This window comes from Crocodylus siamensis, chromosome 1 (genome assembly GCF_052110815.1).
Source record: "Crocodylus siamensis isolate JL-2025a chromosome 1, ASM5211081v1, whole genome shotgun sequence".
Lineage (NCBI taxonomy): Eukaryota > Metazoa > Chordata > Crocodylia > Crocodylidae > Crocodylus > Crocodylus siamensis.
This window is the reverse complement of record NC_143395.1, coordinates 178233457-178247935: the sequence shown is the minus strand read 5'-3', so window position 1 is coordinate 178247935 and position 14479 is coordinate 178233457. Positions and strand designations below refer to the sequence as shown.

At 43.5% G+C, this 14479-nt stretch overlaps 1 protein-coding gene across 4 annotated transcripts in view; it reads right to left on the bottom strand.

Moving 5' to 3' along the window:
• The window catches only part of VRK2 (VRK serine/threonine kinase 2), a 75043-nt gene that overhangs the window by 28293 nt on the left and 32271 nt on the right, over positions 1-14479 (bottom strand). For all 4 annotated transcript variants that reach the window (XM_090049919.1, XM_090049913.1, XM_090049929.1 and 1 more), the window contains one exon: positions 8974-9106. In XM_090049919.1, the coding sequence (XP_089906045.1) occupies positions 8974-9106 (133 nt within the window). The remainder of the gene's footprint in view (positions 1-8973; positions 9107-14479) is intronic.

Here is a 14479-nt window from a genome sequence, read left to right as displayed (position 1 = left end):
AGTGTTGTAGTCAGAAGATCCTGCAACCAAATCGCTGAGTGACGTAGCCTTTCCACTCCCTCCCCACAAGAGCTGGAAGCCATAAATGAATCGCCTGTCCTCAGGTTCAAATCCTAAGCACTCAGACTCCCACTTCAACTTAAACCCACCCCTTCCAAGTATTCTGCTGGAGGCGTTTGCCTTCTGGTTTGCAGTTTAGTTTTCACAGAGGCTTAAGACAGATGTGAGTAAGCAAGGATTGCGTTCAGTTCCCCAAACCCTCACTATTTTATGCAAAAGACAAAGCACAAGGCATTTCAGAACATCCGGAACCCTGGATGGCTAAGCCTGAGAGTCCTGGGAGTTCATCTGTGAGAAGAAAGCCCAGGTTTCCCTCTCCTCATCAGGATTTTGGTCCAAGCTGCTCCCCTATCAATTTGAGCTACTGAAGACTAAGAATATATCAGGTCCCACCTTTTATAACCTTCCAGTCCTTCCATGAATTCATTCTCTGATCAGCCTCCCTCGGTGTTCAGAGACTTATCAGGTGAGTTCATTACCAATATCAGCTCCCCCATCAAACCAGTACTCGAAGGGACTCTTCCAACAGAAGAGTCCTCAAGTCAACTGTCTTCTGTTGTTACCCCTAGATCAGCACCCGTTTTAGTCCAAGATGACAGGGAAACTGCAGCAGGAAGGCAAAGACCACCTTTAGAAATAGGGTGGAAGGCAGATACAGTATGAACACCATATTGCCACACTCCTATTGGAATAAACAAGGAGTCTCAACAACTCAAGTATGTCTAAAGTTCACTTATAGGATGAACCTGCATAGTTGTGAGAGACAGCAGAAGGCTGAAGCCAAAAAGTCTGTTTCTTAACTATCTAAGTTGGTCCAATAAAGGATATTATCTCACTTCACAAATCTTACTTCTCTCATATCCCTGGCCCATCATGGCTACCCTTCCCCACATACCAGTTCGCTTATAACCTAACCCAAAAGCTCAAATGAAAAAGGACTCCAGTTTCCAAAATGAATTATACTTCTTGAGAGAAGTTTCCAGTCTTATAACTATCATAAAACTGCAAACCGTGGGAGAATAATGTGTTGTCCAATCCCTAGAAACTTGGATCTCAGTGGACACTATCTCAACTGATCCGCTAAACCAGTGGGGGCCAAACTTTTTGGCAGGCATGCCACAAACTAGCCCTATACTCTCCCTCAGTGCCATTCCAATCCCTTTCCCCTGCTCAACAGGGCTGTGCAAAGGTTCTACTGAATCAAAGCATGGGCAGTGATCCGAATCAACAAATTGAATCACTGTCCCTGAATCTGGGGTCCCTGAATTTGGGCTGAATCTGAATTGAATAGGGCCTGTTCTGCACTCCCCTATTGCTCAATCTGCTGTTTTGCTTTCTGCTCCCTGCCTGATCCAATGCTCTTCTTTCAGATAGGACACTTATCTGCCACTGTATTGCCTGTCCCTTCTCAATTTGGCACGTGCCACACAAAGAGGCTACCCATACTACAGATTGGCCACCCCCGTGCTATACAAGGGCCGAGAAAGGAATGGGTTAAATTGAAGTCCAAGAGCCACAAGGTATGCTGCTTTAAATTACAGGTGAAGCTTGAGAGGAAGCTAGCTGTACTGTACTTGCTTTATGAAGAGAGATTATTTCAGTTTCCAGGCTACTTAAGAGTTACTTTGAAAAGTAACCATTTCACGGTTTTACATTCATTTTTAACACTGCAGATATATATTTGCTTTTGTGTAGCTAATTCATAAATAATAACCTGTGAAAGTTATTATAGATTTGTCCTGAGCTAGACAAATGGAAACAAGTTCTACCACTTGCTTCTTTTGAGCCTTGAGAAATATTAATGATGAAATAGAGTAAGTAAACTCACTGAAAAAGATCTCACGTACAACAAATATTAAAAATAAATATTACATTCAAAGAGCATCAAGCCTTTCCTCAAGTGTTAGGAAAGACCAAATTAAGACTGCCTGTACAACTTAAATTTGCTACCTTCTGTGTATGCTTTCTGATACAGTCTAACTATTCATAGCATACTGATTTTCCTTCAGGAGTCCCATCTCATTCAGTCCACATAAAAGATTGTGCTCAGGGAATGAACTGAGGTTGTGTAGCAAAGGAGGTTGTTTTGTGAAGGATCCCAAACTCATTTGTTGCAAATTAAAAAAAAAAATAAAAAAAAATCAGTAGTGAATAAATTAGAGCCCTGCAGAAAGATGACAAGTCATGGCTAGGCTCTTAAGCATGACGCATGAAGAATTAGTCTGTACCTGCATTTGTCACCAGGTTCCTGTTATGATACAGAAGGCAGAAATTCTGATTTTTCACAAGTAGATACTATTTGTGTGTTCATTTTCTGAGTGCTAAAATTCAGATACCTGGGATCAAATGATCTGCAGAAGTTCCAGGCACTCATAACTGTAGCTGAGGTAACAGGAAACTATACAGAGAATGTCTTATAAAATGTTTAGTTCTCTATAAATCCAGTCCTAGATATCTCGAGTTTAGTGCACAAAATTAGTGGATTCTTTTCAAAATCTTGACCTTAATCACCCCACACTTCATTTCTCAGTCTTAAAGTAGGATAATTCTTCCCTCCCATACAGGTATGCTGTAAAGATATTAATTCTTTCATGGCTATGAAGCTTTCAGATATTGTACTGAAGAATACAACACAAGAATACAAGAAATTTAAAAATGTGTATTCAGAGCAGGATTTGAAGAGTGGGTAGTAAAAATGGCATGGGACCATATATTGTGTTATGAAAATAAAGAGAAATACTGAACAGGCTACTCATTCAGTGAAGATCAACCATCTTGTGCACTGAATGAGGTATAGGTCTTTCTGGGGGAAAAAAGTATGATCACATAAGTGAAGACTGAATGATGATGCATATGCATCAGGTTGCATGGATAACCAGAAATCTGACATGTGGCAACTTGGGAGACTGACTCTGCAGCATTAATGCATGTATGTCTGTAGAGCAATTCACTCATTATCAGCTGTACTATCATGAGCCAAAACCTTAACTTAGCAAAGCTCCACCGATTTCACCAGCCATGGAGATAAAATCGTGTCCTTATACTGTTTTTAACTGCTCAAGCCTGAAAAAGCAATATAAAAGTTTCAGGGTAGGGACTGATTGTACACTGAACTGTGTCCCCAAATACACATTTACAGCGCAGGTGTCAAAGATACGGCATGTGGCACACACTAGACTGGCCCTACATACAGAGCCTGGGATCTGTGCATGATAGAATCTGAGCTGCAAGCTGAGTCCACCCCAGCCAGTTCAGAACCCACACCACACCCCACGCCTGCCCTGGCCAGTCCGGGATAGACACCATATACATCATGGATCTCAGACTAGCTGGAGTAGGCACCAGATGCACTGGATCCAGAATGCAGGATGCAGAAAAAGGGTAGGGGGAGATCCTGTGGCCCCAGCCATGCACCATTCATCCACCACTGTATTTTAAGTTGTCTCAAGCATAGAAAATATAGTTAACCCATATCAAATTACTGGTAAAATACAAACCAAACTATTATGTTCACCATCACCCCTGCTTAGCTTTTAAACCAAACACCTACCTGTGTTTTTTCAAGCCTTACCAAGGTTTTTACAAATCATATACCAAAAAAACAGAACAAAGGAAATGTGAATAAGTAAACCTTAACTCTAAATGGGCTTTACAGCTGACAACGTGGGAGGATAACAGAAACATCATCCCAGCGCTGCCCCACAAGCAGTTACCAACACTACACTGCCCAGGTCCTTATACCATTGGCCTTACCATCCTGAAAGATGTTCTTCCCTCTCCTTCTGCAGGCAACACAGTCGGGGAGCAAACACTACATCCTAAGAATCACTGGAAAAGTTACATCCCTCATATGCATCAGCCGGCATCCTCATCTTATTCTCCCCGTGTCTCCCCTTTGTTCAGCCTTTGCTGGACTAGTAGTTTACAACAGCCAGTTTACCCCCGTAGTGCTTTACTATGACTAGATGTTTCAGTTAAAAGCAATGTCTAAGCAGCCTAAAATCTGCCTCCCACAGACTGGCCAAAGTGAACTACCACCTAGACCAGGGGCGGGCAATTATTTTGGTTGGAGGGCCACTTAATGAATTTTGGTGAGCTGTTGAGGACAGCAAAGGTAGCCCCACCCTTTGACAGGTGCCATACCACCTAGTTGCCATTTTGGGACCAGAAGTCCCACCCCTAAACCCTGACATTTGCCACTGGAAGTCCCTCCTCTTACCCCCAGAAGTAGTCCTTTTGGGGGGATGGGGGGTTGCCATCTGAACCAGACATAAACAAAATCATTTACTAAAAGTCAAACATCTACTATAATGTACTTTAATTTTATTCCAAAAAATATTTTTGTCATGATTTGTGTTTGTGTAGTGTAGATGAGGTGACTGCATAACAGATCAAAAATAAAGTCTCTCTCTTGTATTGGGGGGGGCGGGGAGTGTGTGAAGTGTGGTTGGGGGGGTGTATGGTGGGGTGTGGGGGGCAGGGTGTGGGTGTATGGGGTTTGTGGGGTGTGAAGGAGGGAAGGGGGCTGTGGGGACTCCCCACATACTCCTCCTCTTGGCACACAGTCTCTGCCACTGGTGGCAGCAGCAGTAGCAAGCGGTGGTTACTCAGTGTACTTCCAGCCCACACAGGTACTGCTGCCCAGAGGTGTGTGGCTCCAGCTAGAGCTGCACATGGTGGTAAGGAGTGCATCAAGAGTGCATCCAGGCTGACCCACCTCTATCACAGGGCACATATGCAGCTCCAGGCACCTGCACGCCACCAAGGGGAAGCCCAGTGTGATGGAGCCAGCTGCTACCACAGAAGCAGGGGGCAGGACTCCCAGCCACTTCCAGCAGAGTCCAGGTAGCTGCACGTGGTGGGGAAGGCAGCCAACTCCATCGTGTGGAGCTTCCCCCTGGTGGTGTGCATGTGCCAGAAGCTGCATGTGTGCCACAGGGAGCCCTGCGTGACAGAGGCAGGTCAGCCTGGCCGTGCACCGTGACACCATATACAGCCCTGGTTGGAGCCACAAGCTGCTACGGTACAAATGCCCTAAGGGCCCCAGCCTGCTGCCTCCAGCAGCAGGGACTATGCGTTACGGGGGTATACGTGTGGGGGGGCCTCCACACCCCCTACCCTCCCTCTCACCCACACCCTGCCTACCCAAGCTCCATGCTCCCTCTGCCTCCCTGGACATGGGCTCCACGCTCCCACCAGCCCCAGCCCCATGCTCCATGCCTTTGCCCAGCTGCAGCATGCCAACCCCATACCACAGCTCCCCCTGCCCCTGCTGCTTTCCTACCTGCTGCCCAGAGCAAGCACTACAACAAGGAGACAAGGAGGAGCTGCTGAAGGCCAGGGAAACTGAGCAGGTCCCCCGGCAACTGCAGCAGTGGCAACAGCAGCCCCTCCTGGAAGCTGCATGCTGGCTGGGTCAGGCCTTTCCACGCACCAGGATAAGAGGGAGGCACACGGATTAGGTGGAGTACAATTAATTGGTGGGTACCCCCAGGCCGGATGGAATTCCTTGGTGGGCCAGATCTTGCCCATCCTTAGCCTAGGTAAATGCTCTCCAGAGTAGGGCATATAAAGCCAGAGTCCAAGAGTGGCTAACTGGGTCATGCACCTTGCACAGGGCTTGTGTTTTCTAACAGTTAAACTACAAGACTGCAACATAAAGGCTGCATTTTCCTACTCTTGCTATTATTCTTCCTTTCCCCACTGTGATTTTAATAAGACAAAATACAGACAATCTAATGCCAAACTACAAAGCTGAGATGTCCCCAACAAAAACATTTAATGACATTTTGTAAGGGGGGAAAATTTGTTTATTTTTAGAAAGGAAATATTTGTTAAAATGTTTTGAACCCTTCAGGTTGCAAGTGTTTTAACTCACTGGTTTTCCCCCTTTTCTAAAATGGATGCATATCCAGTGCTGTTTAGCAATACTGTGGCACTACACCCAAAATACTATGAATGTGGCAGCAGAACCAAAAAAACAAGCAAAGTAGAGATATGGTGTCTTACAGCTACCTATCTGGGCCTCACAAGAGTTAGGTGAATCACCACATATTGGGGCAGGCAGCAGCTACTTGCTGTGAAAGATTTGGATTTTTCCATGTTTTAGATGCATGTGGAATGAGGCCCTAACAGCAATTTACTGCCCTGATAGAACTCACACAGGGCACAATTTCTCCTTCTGTCCCTTGCAAGATCTCCTGCAATGTTAGAAATGAATTCAGACAGTATTATCTTTTTGCTAAGGGTCCCAAGGGCTTCTGCTGCCATGAGGATTGTGTGGTAATATGATACCAGTGGGCCTGGGGTGCCATGGGTGGAGCCCAGATCGCTCTGACCTCCCCTGGATTCCCTGAGATTTGCCAGAATTGTGGTCAGGATCTCCAGACTTTTCCACTGGGGACAAACCCTGTATGACTAAGAAAAAACCCAAAACAAATGCCTCATGGAAATTTCCTTTTCCAGAAAACCCACATACCTCCACAAAAACACACACACACACACACTTTCTCATCTATTCATACTGCGGCTTTAACAGGAGGGCATGATCTGACTCAGGATTCATAGGGATTGGAGATGCAGAATTCAATCACTCGCACAAAACTATCACCATCCAGATTTAAAATGACCCTTGCTCCATTTGAAAAGGGAAGGGAAATAAAAGATGCATGTCCTCTTGCATGTCAAGTTCCTGAGCTGCCTCCTTATTCACCAGAAAATTAAAACAAGTACTGCATCTGCCCAGGTCCCGAGTCACAAACGTCCCAACCTCCAACATCATTCTCAGTGACCAAGTACACCAGTGGGTCTCAGCATTGTTAGATTCAAGACACCCCCTAGTTTTTACTTGCTTTTTGACTACAGAAAAATAATGGAGCAATTTTTCTGTTGCAAATTGCTCAAAGACCACAGCAGGTCTGAATGCTTCTGACACTCTATTCCTATTTGAAAATCTCTAGGTGCATCCTCACGAGCATGCACATGTGGTCTGCAGCACTGCAAACCGCATGTGGAACACATGCGGACGTTCACTGTATTCCTAATTTGCAGCACAGCAGGGTTTTCTTGTTTTGTTTTGATTTGTTTTTTTACACTCAAAGATCCCAGTGTCAAAAAAACTCATGCCAGAAAAAAAAGAAGATGGCACACTTTGCAGCAGCATGTGTCACCCAAAACTGGAGCCCAGCTGGTCAGAGCCATGCTCTGGCTACCAGGTAGGCTCTGTGTGCCTGGATCACCACTGCTGGAGCCCCGAAAGGCCTCCAGGTAAGGCTGATAGAGCCAGCTCAGTTGCCAGACCCAGCCTCCCCTAACCCCACCCGGGACAACTTGCCACGCACCATAGCTCATGGGGACGTGCCCCCTGAGTTTATACTGTGAATTATGCTTGCACACATAACAGTGCTAACACTGCATGACACCCCCGGCACCCCTGAAAAGACCTCAAGGTTACTCTACAATCACACACTCTGGTTGAAAATCACTGATACTGACAAACAAGGGCTAGTTTTCCAGACAAAGCTTGTTGTCAGAAGTCACAGATTCACAGAAACCACCCCAAGCACTGAGTGGATCTGGAAGGGGCTGAATCAGAGGGCCTCCTCACCACAAACCATTTTTAGTAGATCAAGCCATGCAATTGTTATAGTAGCATACACTTGACAGTCCTATTTCATTTTTCCTAATGACCAGAGTTAAACGACTGCAGGTTTTAACAGCACTGGCAAATTATCAAGACCCTCTACATTACATGGTCAATGGTCCTTTTAATAGAAAAAGCAATAATATACAGTTGTTTGTGCCAACTAAAACTCGTTAGAAAGTATTAGTTTAAGGTAACAGTTCAGCAACTATTAACAAGCACAAATTTCTACAGTTATCGTTTGTGACACTGTGGTCTTAGCAGAGCTGGCAACTAAAAACCATTACTTTAAATTCAGTATGGGGGGATGGGAGTAGGAAGGGGAGACTTAAGTTAACAAAAATATTGTTTTGCAGCAAGAGTCAAAGTTTTTTCAATAATCGCCATTTTCTCACTGGCATAACATTAGAATTGACTTTTTGTCTTGCTGACATAGCAACTAAGAAAGTTGTGTTGCATTGACCATATTGATTGTGAACAATGCAGCCATCAGTGGGACTTTGCACCATATATTTTCAATATTGACCTCCCACTCCCTTTTTTCAATGGCTCTATGGGTCTGCTATTGGATTTGGACTGCAGTGTAATAAACAGCTAAGGTTTAATTAATGGTAAATGAATACAAGACATAGGTTATGACTTTAACTAATTAGGGAATTGTTGAATTAAGTCTGCCTTGGAATGCAAGGCAGTACAATCAATATCCAATAAAAGGACTATGTATGTAATTTACCTGCAAATGTGTTTCCAATACCATCAAAGTGAGTTTAAATAAGTAAGATATATGAAAGGCTACTGAAAAAGATTTCAAAAAGTTAACACTTTACAGCTTTAAAAAAGAATTTTCTTCTTGTAGGAGGATGTCATCTTGAAATACTGAGACAGAGAAACTATGACAAACAGACACACTTCTGCATGAAGGCATCCTTGTCTGGCCAGAAAAATACAGAAGTGCCCAGTAACTCCTCCACTGCTACGCTCTTTGTTATTACCAATACCAACTCTGTTTTTAAATGTAAAACTTCTCTTGTAGCTTCCTGTTCCAATTCCATCTTCCAGTATCCTCCACCCAGCACTCTCTCACCTTTAATAATATTCCCCTCCCACCAGCACTTGAAGCAACATTACTTATATGGTCACCTCTTTTCACATAAGGATTTGATCAGTTCTCAACAATACCTGCCATTGCTCCAGTACATGCCAGTTTATGCAGCCTGATTACTCATTCTGTAATCACTCCTCTGAAATATAAAAGGAAGAAAGAGACCTACCTACTCCCTTGTGGGCATCTAAGCTGGTAAACTCCATTGTACCATTATGGCCCTTTCTAGGATTTTCCTTATACTGTTTGTGGTTCCCATTGGGACAATATCTGTAGGAAAGTCCATAATCTGCAAGATAAACCTGGAAGACATGAACAGACAAATGAATAATGCTTTTGTCCTTTGAAAGTATAACCTTTATAATTAAGTCTTAAGAAACCGGTAGGTTAAGGACAGCCTTAGATCTACATTTTATTAAACCAAATGGTGCCTCAGGATAAAATATGTACAACTGGGGGCCGTAACAGCTGCCCTCCCCATTTAAATCCATCCTCTACCACACTCTTATCTTATTTCAGAGTCGAATAGGATTTCAGTCTTTTTATTTTGTTCCTAAGCTCTCCTCTCTCCAGGTGGGCATCTAGACATCATAAACTGCAATATGTCTTTTATCTATTCTCATACTGCTTATGGGACCCCTTCCACGCTTTGCTAAACACACACACACACACACACGCACGCACGCACAGGCATGCAATCAAATCTTTCACCAACTTAGATTTATTAGACAAGTTTACAATAGCAAGGCCTATAAAAACATAAAAAGTGAAAAGTACTTCATTCTCCTAAAATGCAAAATCCCAGTTAGAATACAGAACTTGACAATGGCACTGCTAGTCACTAGACTGATCATAGCTGCATCTTTACTATTATTACTGCTGGTATCCTAGTACTGGGCACAATTGTTTAAATAAAACAAAACAAAAAACCTCATAAAACAAACAATCTAAACTAAATGTTTGTCAGTTATGCTGAAAACAAAATGAAAGCATACAGAATCAAATTCTGCTCTGAATTACTCAGAGAGTTTAATGGATTTGTACTGGTATAACAGAGAACAGGTTTTGGCTCCTACTATGAACTGCAGAACAAGTTTGTTTCTTATGACACACACCTTTATCTACACATACTGAGCTAGCACACTTTTCACGATGCCTGCCTATATGTACCAAAGTACCGAGAGAGAGACAGATAAAGCCCCAAGGTTTTGACTATTATTCCCGGTAGATAAGTACGTAAAGAAAACAACAATATGTAGCTACACAAGTGAATATTAATACTTGACTGTGGATAGTACGACTGTGGGGAAACCCACTTTTTTCCCCCAAGAAATTTCTGTTAAAAAGACAGCCATAGGTTAGATCAGCAGACACAGGGTTAGAAGAAGAAGTTTTTACACACAACACTACTACTGACTTTCTGTGATCCTGAGAAATTCATTTGACTCACTCTACCTCAGTTTCCTCATCCTCAGATTCTGAATAATAGGGCAGATATGTTTATTTTACCACTTGCATATTTTAGATTAAATGAGGTGGTTTTCTTGGTAGCAGACGTGCAAACTCCTACCTCATCTTTGCTTTTCTACATTACCCATTGCAAGAATAGTCAATTACTTTTTTGTAAATATTTATAGCACCTCTTACCCTATCATGCAGGGTGTTATTGAGATCACATATGAAATGCACCATTATCCAGCTCCTAAGCCCACTGAAGTCAATGGAAAGAATTTCTAAATAAACATCTTTCAAATACATTACAATGAAAGGTAACATTTTTTTTCTAAGTCTATTCTAAAGTAGCTTTCATTTTCCTCTTTTAGCTTAATAAGAAATAGTTTATCCAGGCATATGCAAACAGCAGAAGCGTTTACATTTAATTTAATTATATCACTGTGGGTGGGTTTCTCTTTCTTTTCCTCTGAAAACCTGTTCTGTAACACATTCTGCTGAAACCACTGCTTCCTGTTTGTGCTCCAGGCAGCTTCAGATCTTGGGATGTCTGCTCTCTTGGTTTTACTGTTTCTGCTGCAGGTTCGGTGCTTATTTGGAGCGTGTAAGCTGGGATGCAGCACTCTCCTCCTGCAGGGTGATAGCTTTTAAGATTACCGATTATGTTTTTCACCTGATGGACTGAACTGTGATACAAAATTAAAGACTATAGGCATCATTTGGAAATCTGGGACAAGAAATAAGCTTTGTTGGGCTGATTGACTTGATTTTCTCCTGAATTCTCCAGTGTATTTCCTGATGCTCCAGTATCCACCTTAATTGAGCCTAATGTCAATAATGCACCAAGTGAGAATGGTAAAAGAACTAATTCAAGCTACTATATCATCAAGCTTAGTGGGTGGACAAGAGTCCAGCGAATACTCTATGGGTTAGCATAGAGAGAAGAGGCTGCAAAGGAGGTTCTTAGTTCAGATTTTTTGCTTAACTGTAGGTTTCTGACAGGTAGATCTGAGCAAGTGCAAATAAAAGTGAGATCAAAGTGAACACAAGCCATTAATAACTCTGGCTAACTTTTAATATAAAGTTTGATTTTGACATTTAAGAGAAACAATAGTGTGAAAAAGGGCATCTCCACACTTCCAGCCCACTGGTGTCTTCTGAAATGTAACAGCTTAATTCTAAGACACTGAGGTTTGCCTAACACACTGAAGTTTCATTCATCGGTGTAATTGCCCAGTGTAGTTCAAACTAACCCAATGATGAGGTTTCCACATCTTTCACAAGCAAGAGATTTTTCACAACTGTGAGTGCATCTACATGTTCAATTAATGTGAGGCAATAAACTTCAGTAATGTTTAAGCCAGAGGCAACTGCTCCCAGATGCAGCCTTTACACTTTCCCAGGATATCAGCACTCTCAGCCAGGGTGGAGAAGCGCCAGGCTGGCAGCAGACTTGGGGGTCAGCCCTGGGCTCCAGATGGTAGCACTGGGCAGCAGAGAAGCTGGCTAGGGCACGAGGATGCTGAAAGTGCAGCTAGGTGGCAGGCAGCTGTCTGCCCCCCTGCCCCAGTCACCGTCTACATGTGTGTCGGTCATTCATCAGTCCCATGGGACGCCCATGCCCACCATGGGACAGGGAGGTCTGGGTGAGGGAGATCCCCTGCCCTTCATTAATGCTGACCTCGTGAAGGAACACCTTGAGAAGCTGGATACCTTCAAGTCAGCCAGTCCGGACAATCTACACTCCACGGTACTCAAGGAGCTGGCAAGCATCATAGCCGAGCCTCTGGCATGGATCTTTGAAAATTCCTGGTGCTCTGGTGTAGTGCCTGAAGACTGGAAGAAGGCCAATGTGGTGCCTATCTTCAAGAAACGGAGCAAAGTGGATCCGGCTAACTATAGGCCTATCAGCCTGACTCCTATCCTGGGGAAGATCTTAGAGACCATCCTTAAGGGACTGGGTGATGCCAACATCCTAAGGGATAGCCAGCATGGGTTTGTTTCAGGTAGGTCTTGCTTGACCAATCTCATTTCCTTCTACGACCAGGTGACCTATCATCTGGACAAGGGAGAAGAGATTGATGTCATATATCTTGACTTCAAAAAAGCCTTTGATCTGGTACCCCATGATCAACTCTTGGCAAAACTGGCCAATTGTGGTCTTGGGTCCACCATGATCTGCTGGCTGGGAAATTGGCTCCACAGTCAGACCCAGAGCATAGTAATCAATGGAAGGCACTCATCATGGTGTCCTGTGACCAGTAGGGTCCCCCAAGGCTCTGTCCTTGGACCCATCTTGTTCAACATCTTCATTAATGATGTGGACATTGGAGTCAGAAGTGGACTGGCCAAGTTCGCCGATGACACCAAACTTCGGGGCAAAGCATTCCCACCAGAAGACAGGCGGGTGATCCAGGCTGACCTGGACAAGCTCAGCAAATGGGCGGACAAGAACCTGATGGTGTATAACACCGAAAAATGCAAGGTCCTCCACCCTGGGAGGAAAAACCTGCAGCATCCTTATAGGCTCAGCAGTGCTACGCTGGCTAGCACAACAGAAGAAAGAGACTTGGGGGTCATCATTGACCACAAGAGCAAACTGGATGCTTATCTTGCTGGGATCCTATGACCCCAGCTGACTTCCTGCCCTTCGGGCAGGGGGCTGGACTCAATGATCTTCCGAGATCCCTTCCAGCCCTAAAGTCTATGAAATCTATGAAATTTATTCCAGTGCAGTAAATGACTCCGTTTTAGCTATCACCCTGCAGGAGGAGAGTGCTGCATCCCAGCTTACACGCTCCAAGATAGTACTATCCCCAACAGCACTATTTTACAGTGGAGTTAATTATTTTACTGCACCTAATATTAGCACACACATAGACCGTGACATTTTATTGAGGAGATAATTAGTCAACTCCTCAGTAAAGCACATGTATAGATGCACCCAGTGGGGGTGAACTTCTACCTGTGGAGTTACTAGGATTGAAATCTTGGCCCAGCTGAAGCCAACAACAGAATTCCCTTTGACTCGCTTGCAGCCAAATTTTCACCATCAGCAAGTCTGCTACCAAGTTCAATGGGTGCAGAAGCAGGCCCATTTAGTGGCAATGATCCTTTTCTTAATTTCATCTCATTAGTCCTAATTATACCCCTTTTACCATGCTAAATAATTCTTCTTCCTAGTTGCCTGTCAGCTTTTGGTAATGCAAATCAGGGTGCCCTTTTAACTCACTCTGCACATTGTGGGGATTTTTAATTAAATGTTATTATTGTAGGAAGGGGAGGAAAAAAGCACCAACTACAATGAAGAAAGAAAAATAAATACAAATAGGTTGGAAAATTGATCCTGACATCAAAATTTCTGATGGTCACCATAGAGGAAATGTGTTGTTTTGTAGCCCACTGGTTTTCAACCTTTTTTCACTTGCGGACCCCTAAACAATATCAAATGAAGGTGCGGAACCCTTTGGACATTTTGAACGGAGGTGCAGACTCCTCTGAATTTTAAATATGGGTATTTACATACATTTGATTGATCATAGTCACCTCCTACAGATCTGCAGACCACAGGCTGACAACCAGCACTGTAGTCTATACAATCAATTGGGCCAAGGGGGGAAGACACAGGATTTAAATACTTTGCTAAATTTGCACAAACCTGGCTGAACTGTAGTAGGAAAAAGGGAAAAAAAAAAAGTTGTCTTAAATTGTACATATACTATATATAAAATTAGAAACAGAGAAAATTAGGGTTGTGAGGGACCTCTGGAGGTCATCTATTCCAACCCTCTGCTCAAAGCAGATCCATTCCCAATTAGATCATCCCAGCCAAGGCTTTGTCTATCTGGGTCTTAAAAACCTCCCAGGATGGAGAGTCCACAACCTCTCTGGGTAACCTGTTCCAGTGCTTTACTACCCTCCTTGTGAGAAAGTTTTTTTCTAATATCTAACCTAAATTTCCCTTTGTGGAACTTGGACTCGAAAGGATTGAGTTTGTTTTGAGTGAAGCAGGGCTTAACAGTGAAGTACAAAATCCTAGAAGCAGAAAGAAATGATTATGTTCAGGGCCATCAAAACATCTTCAGGATGTTGGGGACTGACTATCCCTCTTCCAAGTACTGAAAGGGGAACAGGAAGCCCATTACCTTCTTCCTAACCTTAGATATCTTGGTTGTCCTTATAGCAAGGAAATAGATACCTTTCTCTATAAACTCTGGAGAAAT